At 32.3% G+C, this 20,577-nt stretch overlaps 2 protein-coding genes across 6 annotated transcripts; both read right to left on the bottom strand.

Annotated features, from left to right (window-relative positions):
* Positions 1–545: 545 nt before the first annotated feature.
* Positions 546–5,716, bottom strand: LOC11425257 (pectin acetylesterase 8). The gene is made up of 13 exons (XM_013590846.3): positions 5,558–5,716; positions 4,787–4,911; positions 4,611–4,693; positions 4,010–4,139; positions 3,796–3,875; positions 3,617–3,703; positions 3,397–3,521; positions 3,035–3,095; positions 2,807–2,860; positions 2,653–2,730; positions 1,925–2,030; positions 1,380–1,525; positions 546–912 (listed from the first exon to the last, which is right to left on the bottom strand). The coding sequence occupies exons 2-13, from the start codon at positions 4,908–4,910 to the stop codon at positions 805–807; spliced, it is 1,182 nt and encodes a 393-aa protein (XP_013446300.1). The 5' UTR covers position 4,911; positions 5,558–5,716; the 3' UTR covers positions 546–804.
* Positions 5,717–13,780: 8,064 nt separating this feature from the next.
* Positions 13,781–19,929, bottom strand: LOC11430878 (pentatricopeptide repeat-containing protein At4g19440, chloroplastic). Of its 5 annotated transcripts, none has more exons than XM_003628945.4 (4): positions 17,062–19,929; positions 15,132–15,225; positions 14,434–14,596; positions 13,781–14,313 (listed from the first exon to the last, which is right to left on the bottom strand). In XM_003628945.4, exon 1 carries the CDS (start codon positions 19,754–19,756, stop codon positions 17,285–17,287), a length of 2,472 nt encoding a protein of 823 aa, XP_003628993.2. In that variant the 5' UTR covers positions 19,757–19,929; the 3' UTR covers positions 13,781–14,313; positions 14,434–14,596; positions 15,132–15,225; positions 17,062–17,284. The 5 variants fall into 5 exon arrangements, with proteins under 5 accessions (XP_003628993.2, XP_024629486.1, XP_039684821.1 ...); XM_024773718.2 differs by having other exon boundaries at positions 14,445–14,596; XM_039828887.1 differs by lacking the exons at positions 13,781–14,313; positions 14,434–14,596; positions 15,132–15,225 and adding an exon at positions 15,324–15,488.
* Positions 19,930–20,577: the final 648 nt, after the last annotated feature.

Below are 20,577 nucleotides of genomic sequence, written 5' to 3'. Positions count from 1 at the left end.
GGTGATAGAATGTGTCTGTAATAATAAAAGGAAGAGAGAGTGTAATTAAAGGTGGATTGTTAGGCACCGGAGAAAACATGAGGGATCTCCATGGAGAGGATCCACTTCCATGGGACAACCATAGATTTTTAAAGAAAAGTAGATATTAACACAAAAACCAAAGCAATAGAAAGAGAAAGAAAAAAAAAAAGTGAAAAGATAATGTATGTATAAGAGATAAAGTTGTCATGAAAGTTGTCACAAATTAGTTATAGAAATATCATTTCTCAATCCTTAAATACAAATAGATTAGGTGAGTTAAACACTTCAAGGTTTAATTTTGTCTCAAAAAATTTCAAGAAATCTTATGTTAGACCCGTTGCTTGTTTTAAATTTAATTTTAGGTTTAAGTTTGATCTTTTTGAAACTCCGATGTAATTTGAAAATCTAGAAAGCCAACTATGAAATTACATTTTTTTATATAAAGTAGATTTTCTTCTGCATTCAACTACAAAAATAATTCATCTATCCACTATCAAAACAATGAAGACCTCTTCCATCAGAACTATCAAAATAATTTGAATAATATAAAGTTGTTAACCAATAATCAAAGGTGCCTTATTGGCTTTTCAGTATAGTAGACAATAGATACATCAAGTTGTAGTAGCATAAAATAAATTATTTAATATAGTAGTTTGAACATCCTTTATTTTGAGAGCTTAGAAATTACAAATCACATTCTCATGATTTCATGACTAGTTAACCAATAAGTGTAGTTTTGTAGAAATTATATGTGTACTTGAATGAACCTATATTTTGTTAATTTCATTCAAAAACACGGTTATGACAAGTAGGGTTGCAAGGATAAGGACAATCTATCTGCTGAAAAGTGCTTCTATCATAATACCAATCTCCTACAGCCTTTGCTATTGTCTGCACATTGTAAATAACATAAGTTAGTATTTCAAAACAAAACACTTCCATAAAAAAAGTTGAAATACCAACAAAAAATTAGAGGCATAAAAACATAAAAATTTGCGAAAATTTTTAAGTTCGAGTTTAACTACTGGCATAAGTACTCGTGACACTGTTTGAGAGAGCATATGAAAATAGCTAATGACATGTTCATAAGTTGTTTTCAGCTTATTTTCATAAGTTCTCTAGGAAAGCTTATGAAAACAGCGTATAGCTTATATAAAAGCAATCTAATTTCATTTTATCTTGTCATAAAAACAACTTATACATAAACACTTATGCTTTATAAGCTATTAATTAAGTTGTTTATCCAAGTAGGACTCAATTTCATTTTTTCCGTCTCTAAGTTCCATCTGCAATTAAACTTTTCTTAAGGTGGAAATGTACAAGTTGTGGACAAGGAAGGAAAACATGCAGTGTCTTACTGTTTTGGCCAGCACCGGAGAGTCGGTTCTCATCCATGTTTCCTGCATTCCAGTTTGGCAGTGGGAATAGCAGCCATCTATAAACATTCCTTTAGATGGAGAATTACTAACCACACTAATTGCCTTTAAGAATTCTGTCCTGAAACCTGAAAAAACAATTCATGATGCATTAAAATCAAGTCATAAAACTCTGCGCACTCATAAAATCCATATGACCCTCAAAGCTCTCGTGCAAATGGCGTAAAATTTTACTTTATTTTATCTTTTAGGCTTAATAGCAGTTTCGGTCCCCCTACCTCACCTCACTCACGGAATTGGTTGCCTTTTTAAAAGTTAAAACTCAGTTTATTTTGTCCCTCACACAGACACTTATATGATAGTTATACTATAAGTGCTTAATTAATTTAGGCCTATAAATGCAAACAAATGAGAGGCAGGGAAAATTTTATACAACTTTCTAAGGCTATACAGAAGTTTGGAAAACTTATTGAGTTTAGGAATCAACAAACTTAAGTGTGAGAAAGTCATGATCAGAAAATGCTTACCTTGCATTGTACTTAATTGATTAGCAGAACAGCTCTTTATATCAAGCTTGCAGTTTCTCCAAGTGCCATGAGGATCAGCAACACCTGGTGCCAAAATGTTCTTAATCTGAATGAAAGCAACAAGTTGAGGATCAGAAAAAAAGACTACAAAGATGTCAGCGCTTGTAAGAGAAATAAGTAATGAAAACATCAAATGTCAATTGCATATGAAAGATGAATTGTGAAACATCTTATAGATGTGCAAGTGTGCTTCTGCATTTTAGAGCCGGTTTGGATAAACTACTCTTCGGACTTCTCTGCAAACAACTAACTACGAAAAAAAGAATATTAACACAACTCTCTCGTTGTTTTCTCCATAAACACCTGTAAAAATGTCCTATACACTAGCGCTAAACACTTATCTTATTATTGCTTTTACGCTAGAAGCACTTAATTAAGCTTTTTATCCAAACCAACCCTGATATCTTAAGTCTATTTCTTCAAGTTCTGTATAAATCGTTATGAATGTTGTAGAACATAAAGTACAGAAGAAACGCTATAATTCTCTCCAACTATCATCAGCTTACCACCATATATACGATATCAAGTGTTACATAACCACTTAAATACACCCACCAATTGATCAAAGAATACAATCTTAGTTACATAGTTTCAAGTAGGAGTAATACATTCCAAAAGAACGCCATTCAAAAAATAAATAGATGTTTCTTGAGAAAGTGAACTCTGACCTGCCATGAATCATAGGCTGCATTTACAAAGAAGATCGGTGTTTTGATTTGTGCGGCCACGTTTTGGGGGAAAAAACACTGCAAAAATTGTTCTGAAGTATCAGCAACACCAAAGAAGTTTTGAATTTAAAACATTTACTGTTAACAAACTTACCAGCCCTGGTGAGAGTCTTGAAGTACAAGATGAAGGCAAATTCTTTGCTGAGCCCTAAAATAAAGAAGAAAGTGCAAATAGTCAGTGCCAATGTAAGGAAAAATTCTAATGTTTCTTCCAAATGGAAAGTGTTGGTTTATGTTTTCACTCTAGTGTTCCAACAGAAAGAGGTAAAACAATATCAGCACAATTTTGGTCACAGCATAATAATAGAGAAAGAATGAGTACATGTGTTTGAACAACTTGACTGTAGAATTGTTCGATGTGTGATGCTCCGGAGACAGCCTTTCTGTTGTACAACAATAAAGTATTGATCATTAAATTACTTTAGAAAAGAATTCAGAAAAAAATAATTGTCTCCCAGTTATAAACATATTTTCAACACATCCCCACACGCGCAGGGATAGATATCTGGAGTCTGACCCGAGTGGTCAGATAGTGGACGGTCCAACGGATCCTAGATAGATCTAATACCCTCTTAAAGTTTAGGTTGGAGCTAATTCAACCTTACAAAACCAGAAAGAAATTTAAAATAACTTACGCATTTTCAGATCATATCTCATTTGTTACGGTACTCTAAAACAACTTACACATTGATAAAATAACCAGCATCTGAGACACATTTCACTTTAGCTGCTGCAGGTAGTAAAGTTCTGAAGCGATCACATTGTAAAATAGAAGTCAATCCTCCAGCTGAACATCCAGAGAGAATTGCCTGCAGTTGCATTTCCCCAAGTGAATAAGAATCTCACGACTCATTCCTAAAGAATAAGAAGAAAAAAGTGATAAAAGTCATGATATCTATCATACATTTTTAGCATTTTTCATTCCTTTTGCTAGTAAATCCTCAATGACAGCAACAAAAATCCTTCCTCCTCTGTAGTGCAAATTGGTTTTCTGGCTCATAATTCAAATTATAGAATCTCAGCATATAGTACATTAGAGAGTATAATTCAAAATTTCAAATTCTTTTGAATTTTTAAACTTACTGGATCGACAGCTTCAACATCGCCGGTAAATGAAGAACCATCACAATACCTAACCTTGATTCTGTTCCAATTATAGAAATCTGGAAATTGCAAATTACAACTATTGTTCAAGATTGAGTTCACGAGCACAGATAGTATCTAACTTATCTGATAAGCACTCATGCTATAAACGTTTAATTAAGGTTTGTGTAGTATATTGACTAGTACACAATACCTGGATTAAACTTTTTGCCGCTACTAAAAAATCCAGAAAAGGAAAGTGTCTTATCCATTTTCTTCGATGATCCTAAACGAGTGTCGATCCGGTCAAGGCAAGTAGTTGCATTGTTGCACCATCCTCCTCCCTAAAATAATTGTACTCAAGATCATTACAAGACAAAAGAATTTTCCATAATTTGTACATCGTAGAATATTTGCAAAATCTAATATGATCTATATATAAGATTAGATTCAATTTTCACTGATTTCATGCCTTGTATCAGTATAAAAGTAGTACTGTCTAATGTAACACATCATCACACAATATATGTATATCATTATTATAAGCTTTAGCTAGAGGGCGAGTGTTTTTACATCAAGAAAATATTTCATAATGTGATTATGGTAGAATATCTCATACATCTCTTTGGAGAGATTTCAATATTTCATCATACAAAATGGTTTGTTTCATTATTCGATTAGAATTGGAGTCGTCGATCAATATGACTAAATCTTAGTACTTTGTAAGCACATCAGTCCACAATTTTGAGGATCAATTTGTCTATTCACTCAAAGAAAAGGAAATTAATGATGCCAGTTTGCAGAAAGGGACATACCTCAAAGTGAACAATCCAGTTGTCAATTCCAGCTTCAAATCCCTTATCAAAGTGGTAAGCTGGTGGACTACCATCCAAACAAACTGCACAAAAATGTTTAATATCAATTTTACAATTATTATAAAGAACATACATAGATAAATTTTCCATTATCAGACACAAAAGTACTTTCTCACCAGCTCCTTTTGCCACTGCACTTTGAACAAAAGTGATTGGCACAGTAACCCCTTCTGCTGCTTTTAGTAATAGAAGTGTACATATTACAAGACTGAATAATTGGTCCATTCTTATAAACTTCATTCTGCACAAATGTAACAAGTTTATTTATATGAACAAAAACAAAACAAAACAAAATAAAGTAGATCCTTCTGTTATGTATGAACTAGAAAAATGGCATCTATGGTAGAACTTTTAATAGAGAGGAAGAAAAACTATATTGTCAGATATGCATATTAAAAACAACAAAAATTAGCTAAAACAAAAAGATGCATAGTACCTATATATGCTAAGAAAGTTATGGAGAGTCAAATAAAATTGAGATCCTAATAAATACTTAACTATAAATTATATTCTGAGTCAATATGGTCAATCTTACAACATGGTCTTAATTATTTCATCTATTTGGTGCCAGAAAACATCATACATAGCTTCTACTCTAGTCCAGAAACTGAAACATAGCATTTCCATATTTAAATATTGATTCATAGCAACACAAGAGAAAATCCCTAAAACTTAGATATATAAAATACAAAAAATCATTTGTCACTTTTTAACACTTCCTAGATAAAAATAAAAAAAATAAAAAATAAAAAGTTCACTACAGAGCAAAACTAGCAACTTTTTTCTGCATTTTAGGACCCAAAAATCATAAACATCCAACCACATGAAATGAAAAGTGGCAAAAACAGACATTATTATGTAGAAAAGAAGGTGAATATGAAACTCACTAGTTGAAACTTGAATGGAAGAAGGAAAGAATAATAATGAGTGAAACTCAGTTGAATATATGGCTTATAAAAGCTTTCAACTACCGACAGTGGCTACAACTATTAGCTGAGGAAAACCGAGTGAGAAGTACTTGCAACTTTTAGAAAACAGTCAAACACAATGTTTTATATTAATAATCTTTTTTTTTTTCTTTTTGAGTCTTAAATAATCATAGCGAGTTAATGAGTGTTCTAGGACACTCTTTTATGAATTTTCAAATTAATCATCAAATGAAAATTGTGTATTAGAAATTATCACATCATTTTTTTTTTTTAATCTTTAAATTTTTCTTATTTTTATGTGTGCGCGCTTAAGTCATTTTTATTTATGTTTCTGGTCAACATCTCTGATCTACTATTGACGAGGATGTTGGTTTTATGGAACAGGGTTCATGTACAACTGGCACGCAGATGACGGTGACTATTTAAATGGGACCCAAAATAACCAATGGAACAAGACAAGACATGTGTATTTTTATAGTAAGGTTCTAGTGAGGTTCATATATATATTTGAATATTGAGGTGAGATATTCATATTCTCTTGTATCTACATTTGACATTACACAACACATGCATGCCATGCATACACATTCACCGATCCATATCTCTCCTCAATTAAGAAGTGGTTACAACTTACATGTTAAGTCATGAACGTCTCAAACCTCATTAATCAAAAAGAAAAGTCATGAACGTCTTTTCGGTTCTATTTGTTCCTTTGCCCAAAAGTGTCTTCTCTAAATAAAACCGCGTCTAGCAACAACCCCACATAACCACATGGGAGAGAAGACATTATATTCTTATTTTTGGATAGCACTTGGGTACTCATGCATATCTCAACATCCATGAATAACCTGTATAGTGGGTACCCACACGGGTACTGGAAGGGCACGAATATCATATTTATGCAAAAGAGCGAAGACGGGTATCATATTATCCGTACTTATGGATATCCATTGACATTCCTATTTTAATACACAAATGGGTAGACTCCACTTAAGTTGATCATGTGGTATTTGTTTGAAATCTAAAATTGTGTTCCTCTTCAATTTCTTAAGTTCAATTTTCTCTGCTGTCAATTTAGATGGATTAATTTAAGATAGACTAATTTAACTTCTTAAAAATATATGGGAAGAACTCAGCGTTTAAATTTCATCAATCACGGCTAAAAGAAATATCTCAGATAAAAGAAATATTTGTATCAAAATTTTAGTGTTCGACACGCCTCAAATAAACTTATATCCAATCCACATAACTTCAGAAAAACCATGTTCTTGGTCATTGATTGTTATCTCCAAGTTCATTTTGTTTATAAGTATATTGTCAACGTAAAATAGTTTAACAATGACTCCTATAAGAACTTATAACATTGTAAGCAAAAAAAACATAATATTATTATCTCATAAACCAACTTTATAACCCAATTTTATAAATAATCGTAAATTGGTGATAATTCTCATTTGACATCAATGACAAACTAGTTCACACTGAATTTGTATCTCCCAATTTTAGTTTCCTTATTTTTCAATATTTATTTTTATACATTATCTTTGCAATATTATACAATTCATCCTTTTACCTACACTATTCATTTCACTATATCTATATTCAAATAAGAATAGAAGATAAAAACATCAATAGCATTAACAAAGTTTGACAAAATAGAGATCACAAATCCCATGTCGAAAATTTGAAAATCATCATGAATCTTGTTAACACTCGAGATAAAATTAACTATGATTGTATTACCAAAAAAAAAAAATTAACTATGATTGAAAGACGCATTTAATTAATGATCAACATTTTTTACAAAGTAATATGCTCATCTAATATACTTCCTCCATTCAATTTAATTGGCATGTTTGAATTGTGTGTGGTTCTTAAAAATATGATTAGTTTGGTCAATTTTAAGGGGGTGTATTCAATTGAGATTTCAAAGGATTTTAAAAGACTTTTTTGTTTTTAAAAAGTCTTTAGGTATTCAATCAAGACTTCTAAGGAATCTAAAACATTCTTGTGGTATTCAATTAGGATTTTCATGATTTTTTAATTAGTTCAATAAAATCCAGTGGTATTCAATTGAGATTTTGCACAACTTAAAAATTGTCTATTGGTATTCAAAATTGTAAGGATTTTAATGGATTGTTGTGAGTAATCAATTTTGTGAGACTTTTTAGTGTAAAATGTACCTACTAACAATCTCACATCTAACCTTGAGACTTTTTTGTCTCCCACACATAACTTTGAGATTTCTTGAGACTTTTTACTCCTTCTCCCACTTCATTTTTTGTTTCTCTCAGTATCATTATTTCATGTTTGTTTTCTTTTTCCAGGTTTTAATTTTTTTTTATTCTCGTCATTTTTATTTTCTTCACGAATTGGTTGTTGTTGATCACATTATTTACTTCATGTTTTCTTTTTCGTGCTCTTACATGTTTATTTTATTATTATCAATAAGTTTTTTTTTTCAAGGAGTAAGTTTGATTTTATTAAGTAATTATTATTATAGTATATTATTATTAGTAGTCAATCCCATAAAAATTGTATCGATTTTATTTTTTATCATGCAAACCTTTGATTTTTTTTTTTTTTGGTCTAGCAAACCTTTGATTTTTTATTTAGTCAACTCTTGTAATTTTGAATTATTGCTAAAATTTGATAGTCATTTCAAATCTTATGAATTCTCATAAAATGCTTTCAAATCTTTAAAAGTCTATGAGCTAAAATCCCTCAAAATCTCAAAAGTCTTTTAAAATCCTTTGAAAGTTAATACATTCCTCCACAATCTTTTAAAATCTTCAAGACTTTTTTTGTCAAAATAGTCTTTTAAAATCTCAATCCAATACACCCCTTAATGATAAAATTATTATTATTTATTAAAATATTTTTATTAATTATAATTAGTGGAGTGAAATTTAATAAATAAAAATATGCTAGCTGAAAAAATCAATAAATGTTACATTTGTATTTTAAAATGACAATTATTTTAAGAGTTTTGTTAACGAGCATTCTAATTTAAGAAATTATCCACTAAAAAAGTTAATTGTTTCAATTTCTATTCTCATAAAATTTTACAATTTAAATGTCTTAAAAGAATGTCTCGATGACACTTGTTTACATTTTCTTTATTTTAAAAGGAAAAATAAGGCAATATATGACTAGTGATAAAGCTCTTTCATCTACTAACCAAGACAGTTTTTGGGGTTACGGATAGGGACTAACAACCATCAATAATAAACCCGTGATTGAGAGCTAACCAGCTAATAACTACTCTTATTAATGAATCCTAATTGATATTCAAGATTTTGGGAAAGAAGACAACCATATAAATCATCGATTTTAGATGAATATATTTCAACATGTCACAAAGCAAGTGGGATAGTTCAAGGTTAACTCAACTCACAATCATGACACGTTCAAAGATAAATTTTTCAACATTCCGGCAAAAAAAATTATCAAAATTTATTTTTTAAAAGATAAAGATCAAAATAACTTTTGAGTAAAAGTTAAATGACAAAAAGCTCAAGCCTTTATAATACTAGTTCCAATCATTTTTCTAATTAAGAAACGAGGATCATTATTGGGAAAATTTTATGTCACGTCAGATTATATCGTATATTGCATATTTACTTATAAGATGTGTCATTATATCTTTACTTATTATAATTGTGCCCCTGATTAAATATAAAAATTAAGCATAGATTCTTATTTATGCACTTATTGTAACCAACATAACAACACCTGACATGACATTAACAGTTGTACTAATAGCTAAACAAAATAATTTTTTCAAAAAAATCAGTTTTCTAGTTGCACCGTAGAAACCTCTTTTATCTGTTAGCAAAGAAAAAACAAATCACAGTGTTAACATCAAAGAATAGTACTCCCTCCGTCCCTTAATAAATGATCCAGTTGACAATATACATTATTGACTTGACATACTTTGACCATACTTTTCTACTAATTCACAAAGATAAATAATATCATGTAAGATGTTGTTGGATTCGTCTCGATGAGTATTTTTAAAATATTAAATTTTTTTAATTTTTTTTAGTAGAGAATTGAAGATATCAAAGATAAAACATATGCATTGGTATGTGTGTCAGAGTCAATTAGATCACTTATTTAGGGACGGAGGGAGTATTTGACTAGAGCTCTCGTACAATCAAATGGGGGAACTTAGCCTAGCTTAATAGGCTAGTCATTGAGTCGAGTGGTACTAATGATCACATCTAAGAGAAGCAAGAAAGCAGATTATAGGCTCTAATCTTCAAAACCATACTTCTTCCAACCATATGTTTTGTTTGGTAAAAAGTAGTTCATAGCTAATAAATTAGCCCATAGCAAATGAGTTTATAATAGATAATTGATAGTTATATGGATAAGATGGTGAATTACATTTGTAGTGTTTTGTAAAATTAGTAGTTAAATAAATATGAAATGACATAATAATTATTTCTAATTAAAAAAAAAAAAACAACTAAAAAGGATAACTTTCTTACTATACTCTTAACAATCTATTACTCCCTCTTCTTTCAATTTTTTAAATTATATTTATGATATATTAATTAAAGATAAATTTATAAAATAACTCATAATTTCTCTTTTCAACACAAAAATAATTGCATTTTTTAATTTGTATGAAATGACAATTCAGAATGGATGGGTATTTAATTATATTATTTTATATATATGGCGGGGCGGGGTAAAAAAACCTGACTAATCAGAGGCTTAGTTGAGAATCCAAATTTTATATAATATATATATGCATGTCTTACTAAACCACCACAACACAACCAAAAAAAACTATTACCGACTTAACTCATCATTATTCAGTCTTACCAAAGCTAGTAGGATGAGCCACGAGCGAACGTCCTCCTCCCAACTCTTTATTAGACATGGCAACGGTGCGGGGGCGAGTTATCTGACCCGCCCCCGCTTCACTGTACCCATTCCTTCCCCCGCCCCCAAACCCTGTAGGGGATAGTAACTAACTTCACACTCAAACCTGCCTCCAATGGGGACGGGTTTCCACCCGCAAAAACTATAGTTAAAAAAAAAAAAAAAAAACATGTTTTTTCATTTTTTTTTTCACAGCAACAAAAAAAATCTAATGAACCTTTTTCAAATGAGTGAGATAACTCAAATAAACCTATTTCTAACAAGTAACCATATAATAAACCTATTTTTAAAGAGGCTACATAGTATATCCCTGGTTAGTTGCAAGATCATTAAAACAAAAGCTTCTACAAAACTCAGAACAACTTCAAGTTCTATCTAAATATCATTATAGCTCATAACCAATTCATATTCAAAGCAACAAAAGCTTCTAAAGAGCTAATAATATCTTCAAGTTCTTTCTAAATATCATTACATCTTGGTTAGAATTAAAATTACCTATCAATATAACACAATATAAACAATGACAATCTTAAAAATAAGAGCTAGAACTTCATATGTTAGAACAGAGTTGGATGTTTATTTAGATGAGGAAGTTTTACCAAGTCCAAATTTTGATATTTTATTGTGGTGGAAGTTGAATGGCATCAAGTATCCAACAAATCAAGCAATTGCAAGAGATGTGTTGGCAATTCATGTTTCTACCGTAGCTTCTGAATATGCGCTCAGTACCAGCGGTTATATTTTAAGTCCTTATCAAAGCCAACTTCATTGGACCACTTTAGAGGCTTTGATGGGTGCTAGAAGTTGGCTATGGAGTGCATTCATTTGAATATGAATGTATTTGTGTTATATTGATATGTAATTATAATTCTAACGTGGAAAATGAAGATGCTATTTTACTCATTGAAATGGAGTCTGATGATGAAGGTATTCTCTTTAGGGTTAATTAAGTTTTTGGTCCCTATAAATATCTGCAGTTTTGTTTTTAGTCCCTATAAAAATAAATCACACTTTTTAGTCCCTACAAAATTTTCTGTTAGTGTTTTTAGTCCCTGTTAAATTAAAATTTGTTTAATTATACTTAAACTTCTAAATTTTTGAAATATTTTTTACATACATGTTCATAACATCGTAAGACACTCTTTTGTAAATTTTTTTAGTTTTTTTAACATGTAATGAATTTTTCTAAAAGCCAAATTTTCAAAATTATATTAATGAAAATTTGGACCTAATAATAAAATTTTAAGTTACTTTTTTTTCGGAGGAACTTAGTATAATATTCTAAGTAAGTATGTGAAAAATATATGTTACAAATTTAAAAGTTTAAGCACGATTAAGCAAATTTTAATTTTACAAGGACTAAAAGTATGTGTTGGTCCCTATTAAATTGAAATTTGTTTAATTATACTTAAACTTTTATATTTTTAAATTATTTTTAACAGACATGTTAAGAACATTATAATAATCTCTTTTATAAAAAATTATAATTTTTTAACATGTAATGAATTAAATATAATTTTTTTAATACGCCAAAAATTCAAGATAAAACTAACGAAAATTTGGACCTAAAAATAAAATTTTGAGCTAATTTATTTTGGCGGAACCTTTTATAATGTTTTAAACAAGTATGTAAAAAATCATTAAAAAAATTAAAATTTTAAGCATAATTAAACAAATTTTAATTTAACAGGGACTAAAAACACTAACGGAAAATTTTATAGGGACTAAAAAGTGTGATTTATTTTTATAGGGACTAAAAACAAAACTGCAGGGACCAAAAATTTAATTAACCCTTCTCTTTACAATCTTTATTAAATTTGTCAAGTTAAATGTTTATATTCTAACTTTTATTTTTCAATATAGGTGAACTGTTTGTAAGTGGCATTACTTCTGTTTCAATCTCCCGCAATAATTTTTAGCAAACTTGTTGTTCATTTGGAACTTTTTTTGTTTTGATGATTTGGAATCCTTTGTTGTTTTGAATATGTCTTGGTTCTTTAATGATATTTAGAAAGAACTTGAATATTTATGAGCTCTTCAGAAGCTTTTGTTCTTTTGAATAGGGATTGGTTATGAGCTTTAATGATATTTAGACAGAACTTGAAGTTGTTTTGAGCTCTTTAGAAGCATTTGTTTTAATGATCTTGAAACTAACCAAGGATATACTATGTAGCCTCTTTAAAAATATATTTATTATATGGTTACTTGTTAGAAACAAGTTTATTAGAGTTATCTTGCTTTTTAAAAAATGTTTATTAGATCTTTTTGTTACTGTGAAAAAACATGTTTTTTTAACTACAATTTTTGCAGGTGGGGGTTCGGGGGGCGGGGAAACTCGCCCCATTGGAGGCAGGTTTGGTTGTGAAGTTACTATCCCCAACTGGGTGGGTTTAGGGATGGGGGCGGGGATGGATACAGTGAAGCGGGGGCGGGGCTGGGTATGCTAAAACCCGCCCCTGCCCTGTTGCCATGCCTCTATACTAGTACTAGTTTACTGTTATTATTATAAGTCCCATTTGTCGTTTGTCATTTTCACGTATATATAGAAAAGTAGTTAGTGTGTCCTAAACGTATATTTGAAAAAACGATAAAAGTATGTATTTTAGTAATTTGTAACGGAATTCATAATATATTTAGAAATAGAGGTAAAATTATAAATCACATACCTTTTTAGTAAAAGAGTTGAAGTAATGGAACGACTGTCTCCATCAATAGCTGTGTACACTGTAAATAGACACGCGACCTTGTTTTAAGCTCTGTGGGCATATGTGTTACTTAAGCCCTTCAAATTTGGAGTCATGATTGGTATGCAAGGGAGGCCACATGTATAAACAATGTCATGGGTCTTTAATTTTTTTCTACTACATACATTTTGAAGCCATTCACTTCCATTTTGTCATGCACTCAGTACTCTATACCCTCGCCTCCCTTCTCTTTGAGCAAATGCAGGGAAAAAATTGTTAGCCAATTTTGAAGTGAAATTCATCTTCTTTAGGAGCATGCCTCCTGCTGTTGTAAACTATAGTGAACAGTGTAAATGGCAAAGGAAAGGAAAGCATGTATAGCATCATTCATTTTAAAAATGTAGAAACTAAAGAATAATGAATAGCATCAAGGGTGAAACTTTTTATTATTAAGTCTCTAACATTGCCTAACACAATGAGTAGGAGGGAGGTGCGTTTTATTTAAAAACTAGCGTGGGTGAGTTTTATTTTATGACTACAAGAGCGGAATTTTCCCAGTATCTTGATATGTGCATCTCTACAAATGTTTAAAATATAATAGTAAGGAAATTATAAAAGGCAATTAGTAGTATTATAAATGTGTCTGATACAAATGAGAGCCCAAGTACAAATACTTTATTAGAATCTCTGTTCTTCATTGATAAGGATCTGTGACCTAGAAGAAAGACGCTGATAAATTTATCTATATGATTTCTTTAAAACCAGTCGTATTGAAATAAGGAAAGTGACTATACTGGGGATTTATCTGCATATCTATAATCTAGATGGAGATTTTCCCTTCATCTTTCCACTAGTTCTATTTGTTTTTTTTCTTTAAAAAAAAAAAAAACTGAATAAATCCTCCAAGGTCATTCAAAAAGGTGCAGACTGGACAACGAAGACAGGAAACCAAAGGTCTTTGGCCAGCATATATATGAAATTTATAAACTTTTGTATCTTACAACCATATCCAGTTCACAGCCTATCTTGAGACCCACTTCAAAATTGTAACCACGACCGAAAAATCAAATGCTCCTCCAATGCACGGCATCCTGAAGCTTGGAAGTACCAAGTTCCCTTGCCACCAGATCCTACCTGAAGAAATTAATATGAAGTTATATGTCCAATACATCAAAACAACCTAAAATAGCTCAAAAAACCAAAGGAATAAAAAGAAAATGCTCACAATCAAGTCAGAAGGTGTTGTCCACTTACCGTGTACTTACTTTGAATATTCCCTGCATTATTGCTGTTGCTTTTTCTACATCACGTTTGCCTCTTGCATGATGTGCCATAAATTCCTTTGGTTGAGACACATACCTGTTTGCTGAATTTCTCATTATTTTCTTTCATGTAACTTTGGTTCTTGTTGGGACAGCTGTCGGGAAAAACAAAAAAGTTTATAAAATTAGGGTTGAAAAATACCAAGAAACAAGAGCTCATTAACCTTATTACAATATTCAACTTTTTACTTTTCCTGCTCTAAGCTAAAACATCGTATATGACTGGTTTTCATCCTCCTTCCATGGTGGCTAGGATCTAAAAATTATGGTTACTATAGAACTAGATATAGAAACCCATGTTTTTAAATACTGAACATTCTAACCCTGCTCGAAGCTAAAATATCGTATATGACTGGTTTTCGTCCTTCTTCCGTGGTGGCTAGGATCTAAAAAATTATGGTTATTATAGAACTAGATATAGAAACCCATGTTTTTAAATACTGAACATTCTAACAAATGACCATTAGGGGAAAAAATAACAAGAATGCCATTAAAGCGGGAAACTATATCCAAAAGACTGATGTATGAGAATCTTCTCAAGAAATGATGCTTGGTTAAGCTTTTAAAAGAAGTGATTTTAAAGTTGTGCACAAAAGTGATTAATTTCTTAAGGTTTTCCATAAAGAATACCAGTTGTCTCTTCAAATCTTTAATGCTATGCTATCTCCAATATCCAAGAGATCTGCTGTCCAAGAAATGCCCTGATACCATATGACAAAGGTTCCTGGAAGTCAAAGCAAAATGCATATTCACACATACACGCGAACAAAGAACACCAAAGGCATGTAAATCAAAGCGGAAAAGAAGATGGATAAGATATGCATTTGATGCTTGACTATATCACTCTGTCTCTAGTTATAAAATATAGCTGCATGAATAGGTTGGGCTGGCTTGAGTTGAACATCAAATAAGTAACATCACTAAATCTATAATTCACATTTGATAGAGCATACACATCTAGCACATGATCAAAAGCAGCAAATAAATCTACACCGTGACAACATGTATCCATCAGTTCATTGACATAAGAGTATTAAATATCACTCCATCCATCCCAAAATATACGAGCTTCATTATTTGTCCCATTTTAATTTTATAAGACTTCTTTGAAATTGTCTATTGCATTAATGATTTTTTACCACAATAATGCCCTTATTTAATTTGCATTTTTTTTGGTAATTTACCAACACAAATTCTTTTTTGGAAAGACAGTTCTGCCAATAAATTCAATTCAATAATTTGGGTAAAATGATACAAATTGTAGACAATTTTAATGCTTTAAATAAATTAACTAATTTCCTAGGTAGGGGTTTTTAGTTAAAAAAGCTCTTAGCGTGAGTACGTCGATTTATCATATAAAACTATATGAAGAGGAGATTGACGTAAGAGATGGAGTAGCAGCCGTGCGAATCAGCCACTTGCACATACAAGGTAAAGCTACCTACAATAGATTTGCACTGGGTACAACCCTTCCCTGAAACCCTACTAAGCGCTCTTATGGCACTAGGTTGCTCTTTTGTGTAAAACCAATATGTTATGTTATGCAGTAACATTATGCAGCACTATGTTAATAACTTTATATTTCTCATAGTAATAGAAATCTTATTAAAAAGAGGACAAAGCACAGCTATAGAAGGATAAGATATCTTCCAAAACAGAAAATAAAGAATACTCAGAGTACCGGAAGGGATCTAAAATGCAGTAAAGCTGCACAATCTCTCTCTATGCATTTATGAAAAGGCGACTCCTTTGAAAGACGTTGACAAAAAACCCGAGAGACCACTAACACAATCTTATCTATCCAACAGAAAATTGAGGGGGAATAGACACACTTAGAATGAGCATTCCCCTTTATATTCAAATCATGACCATTCCCCTTTATATTCAAATCATGAGCATCCGCCCCAAAGTAGAACATATTCATTGCACACCAAAATTTCCAAAAAGTGGTCATAAGTACACAAATTACAGTGCAAGATTTATTGTCCAAGGAAAAAGACCAGCGTGAAAAAAAAGTAGAAAAAACAGACAAGAGACAACAGGAGTCTAAAATCCAAATTCTTCCATCAGGACTAACAGAGTACTAAGCATTATCATGCAAAATCGGAATAATACTGAAAAAACATATCATATGCATGAATAATTAGCACAAAACAGAATGAGTTTTTTAATTACTTAGTGCAATAGCATGAATAACATGGAGCACCCTAACGAGATAGATAACCCAAGGGTGGTCGAGTTAAGAAATTAAATCCTAGTTAAACAGATTTCCAAAAATCAACTATTTAAAAATATGATTGATTCCCCAAATCACCAGGAAATAAATATTTTATCCCTAAATTGCAATTCAATTCATTCTTCATCGGTTATAAACACCAAATAAAATATCTGAGAATGGCACAAATGCATAAAACAGCGATCATCCTATAATACCTTTATCAAAAAAATTCAAAACCCAAAACAAAACAAAAAATATAATATAGTTATAATAACAAATACAATGTACAGCCAAAAAAGGAGAAGCAAAAAAAGGTAAACAATTTGATCTTGAAAAACTAACCTCTAAAATCCAAGGCCAGTTGTTCAAGTAGGAAGCCAAGTCAAGTGTATGTTATTTAGTTGTTGCTAGTAATCCACGTGTTTGGAGATTGAGCATATAAAACCTTCATCTTTCCACTTATTGAGCTTGAAATCAGGCTTAACAATGGTAGTCTCAACTCTCAACCACGAGAGTTAAGGTGTCAACTTAGTGCAACTGTCAACTATTTTGAGTAGTTTTCTCATTATTCACGATTACTAAGTGCTGCATCTGAATGTGGATGCAACTTGTCAACCAATGTGGTGTATGTTATTTCTTCTAAAGGTACTGCTGTATCGCCTTGAAGAGTTTCTTCAAGCTCATTTTCCTTGCAATATCCTTTTTGCAATACAGTATAAGTAACAGTATCTGGTGATATTCCATTTGCTATCATCTCATTTAAGAGCTTAGTCGCTTCTTTCGTATTTCCCATTTTGCAATAACCATCAATCATAATAGTGTAGGTAATTTTATTAGGCTGTATACAGTTTGATGTCATTTCCTGTAAGATACTCTCTATCTGATCCATCTGACCTAACTTGCAGTAACCGCCAATTAGAGCAGTATAACAAAACACATTTGGCATCAATCCTTCATTTCTCATTTCTTCAAAAATTCCCTTTGCTTCCTCAACAAGGTCATTACAGCACATACCATGTATTATAGAAGAATATGTGAAAATCGTAGGATGAATGTTGCTACTTCGCATGGCATCGCGGAGTTTGAAGGCTTCCGTAAAATTCCCAGCTTTACTATGGGCTGCAATAAGTATGTTATAAACAACATAACTAAGTTCTACTTTGTTATAAACTAACTTATTGAACAAGCTCACAGCATTATCAATCCTATCAGCATTACAATATCCTTCCAACATTAATGCATATGTGTAGATATTTGGAACCACGCCATGATCTTTGGCTTCATGCAAAACCCTACCAACATCATCCATTTTTCCCTTATCAGCTAACCCTTTCATTAGGAAGTTGTAGGTATAAGTATCAGGTTTGAATCCTTGCTTCATCATCTTTTCCTTAAGCTTGAAAGCTTCCTCGATTTTACCTGATTTACAACAGCCAAAAATAAGTGTGTTGTATGAAATACCATCAAGCACCAAACCTCTCTCCACCATTTCTTTACATACCGGAAAAACCTCTTCCATGTTCCCCCTTTCACAAAGTCCATAGAGCAGTGCATTTGAGGTTGTTGTATTCGCTGCAAGCCCTTTCTTATCTGCTAGTCTAAACCAAAGGTCAATTGCCTCCAAATGTTTTCCACATTTACAAAGTCCACAAACCAACAAAGTTAGCAAGCTATCATTAACCTTAATGTTCCTCAACAACAACGCCTTAACAATTTTCAAGGCTGAATCAAACTTGGAACTCTTGCATAACAAGTGAAGCACATAAGAACATGCGTCCTCATTAACAGACAAAACGTTCGATAACAAGTACTCTAAAACTTGTTCAGCTTGCTCCATTTGATTGGTCCTACAAAAACCCTGTAAAAGAGTATTATGAGTAACAGCATTCGGTTTCAATCCCTTCAACGTCATATCATCTCTAACCCTCAATGCATCATCCATATTCCCTTTTCTGCTATAACCATCAATAAGTGCATTAAAAACAAACTCATTAGGAGAAAACCCCTTGCTATACATTTCAACCAAAACCGAATTCGCCTCATCAAATTTCTCAAACTTCACCAAACCATTCACAAGAATCCCATAAGTTACCAAACTAGGGTTCACTTTATTCTCAACCATCCTGCCCTTAAACATTAAAGCTTCTTCTAACCTTCCACTCTTACATAACCCATCAATCAAGTTATTGTAAGTAACCACATTCGGCAAAACACCTCCCTCCCCCATTTTCAAAAACAACCCAACAGCCTCATCAATCTTCCCACCTTTACAATACGCGTTAATAGCAGTCGCATAAGTATAAACATCAATCAAAACACCACCGCGGCACATCGCGTCAAAAACCCTAAAACTCTTATGAAGCTCATTACTCTTCACCAACGAACTCATCAAAAAATTACAACTTTTCAACGAAGGAAAAACACCCTTACTAGTAAACAACATGAAAGTATCAAAAGCCCAATGAAACCCTAAATGCTGAAACTGTGAACACAAAATATAAATCAACAAATCCAATTCACCATGACTTCGCTCACCCAATTCCAAAAATGCCGAAGCAATTTCGCTTAACCTAGCGTCGGTTTTCTTCAAAGGCGTATTAGCATTACCTTCTATTAACCGTTTCAACGTAAACTTAGCACGCGGTATATGATTCGAAGCTAGAAGCAAACGAATTAAGATGCAATAAGAACGAACGGTGAAACGGAATTTGAAATTCTTTGAAGCGAAACTGAAGAAATCGAGTGTGGTTTTGAGGTTAACGGTGGTGTGATGAGTGAAGAATGAGTGTTCGAATTCGTGTGGGGTTAGGTTAGGTATTAGGGTTTTGCATTTGGAAGAATCTAGAACTTTGTGTGCGAGGATTGAAGGGAGGGTGGTTGGTGGAGGAGAAGGAGGTTGTGGCGGCGGTGGTGGTGGTTGTGGTGGTGGAATGTGACGGTAGCGGGGGAGGGTTGAGGTGATCCAGGTTAGGAGGCGTGTGAAGAGAATGGGGGGTTTAGTAGTAATGTGTTTTGCGAAATCCATTGGAAAGTGCATTTGTGAAGAAATGAATGAAATGAGAACAGTTATTTATTGTGCGTTGTTGAAGCCATTGATTTCGTAGAGAGAGAGTGTGATTGTGAATGTGCCACGGTTACGTTGAAGCGGTTGCTGTGGTGGGAGGGAATGAACCAGGTGACACCGTAGGGGTGAGGGGGAAATTGAAATGTGGGCTGGGTATGGATTTGATTTGAACCACTTCGATTGGACCTAATGTTAGAGAGATTTTGTCTTATGAGTTTGGGTTTTGCATCCCCTTGTTTTGCTAGTAGCCTAAAACACTCTCAAAATTACTCTCCTCCCTTTTAAAATTGTTCATTCCATTAACTCCCTTCATTCCATTAACTCAGCTAGAGTTAACTTCCGCTCGTCATTTTTCATTTGGAGTTAACTCCTGCTGGCACATTTATGATCGGTTCAATCACTTTTTAAGTTGGTTCAACCGATTTTAAAAGTACTAGTATGCAAACCCGTGCCAAGCACGGGCTAGAATTTCGTGATATTTAAAATATTAAGTAAAGATTTGATATCATTCTCATTTGTCTGGTTGTTCTCTGTGCAATGGGTCAATCCATGCCAGTGTTGGCTCCCTCGTAAGGCCCAACAATGGTATCATAGCTTAAATTGACTCTGTGGAGAAGCAGAATTGGTTTATGGTGGTAGATCTCATATGCATAGAGTATGTGTTAGGATTTGTGGTAACTCTAGGTGAAAAATGTCGAGCAGAAGTTAACGCTAGTGTTATACCCTGATTTTGGACCTAAAAATACTCGTTCAAATTTCTTTTCTAACACTGATATTTGTCAATTCTCTGTTAT

This window comes from Medicago truncatula, chromosome 8, assembly GCF_003473485.1.
Source record: "Medicago truncatula cultivar Jemalong A17 chromosome 8, MtrunA17r5.0-ANR, whole genome shotgun sequence".
Classification (NCBI taxonomy): Eukaryota; Viridiplantae; Streptophyta; class Magnoliopsida; order Fabales; family Fabaceae; genus Medicago; species Medicago truncatula.
The sequence above is the reverse complement of the archived record's forward strand: the minus strand, read 5'-3'. Positions and strand labels throughout refer to the sequence as shown.

Excerpts from the sequence above, each read along its gene's own strand:
- LOC11425257 (XM_013590846.3), bottom strand. The coding sequence starts at position 4,910 with ATGAAGTTTATAAGAATGGACCAATTATTCAGTCTTGTAATATGTACA. Across the intron at positions 3,876-4,009 it reads CGGCAAAAAGTTTAATCCAG|ATTTCTATAATTGGAACAGA; the intron begins GTATTGTGTACT and ends TGCAATTTCCAG. Across the intron at positions 3,522-3,616 it reads GAATGAAAAATGCTAAAAAT|GCAATTCTCTCTGGATGTTC; the intron begins GTATGATAGATA and ends ATGCAACTGCAG.
- LOC11430878 (XM_003628945.4), bottom strand. The coding sequence starts at position 19,756 with ATGCACTTTCCAATGGATTTCGCAAAACACATTACTACTAAACCCCCC.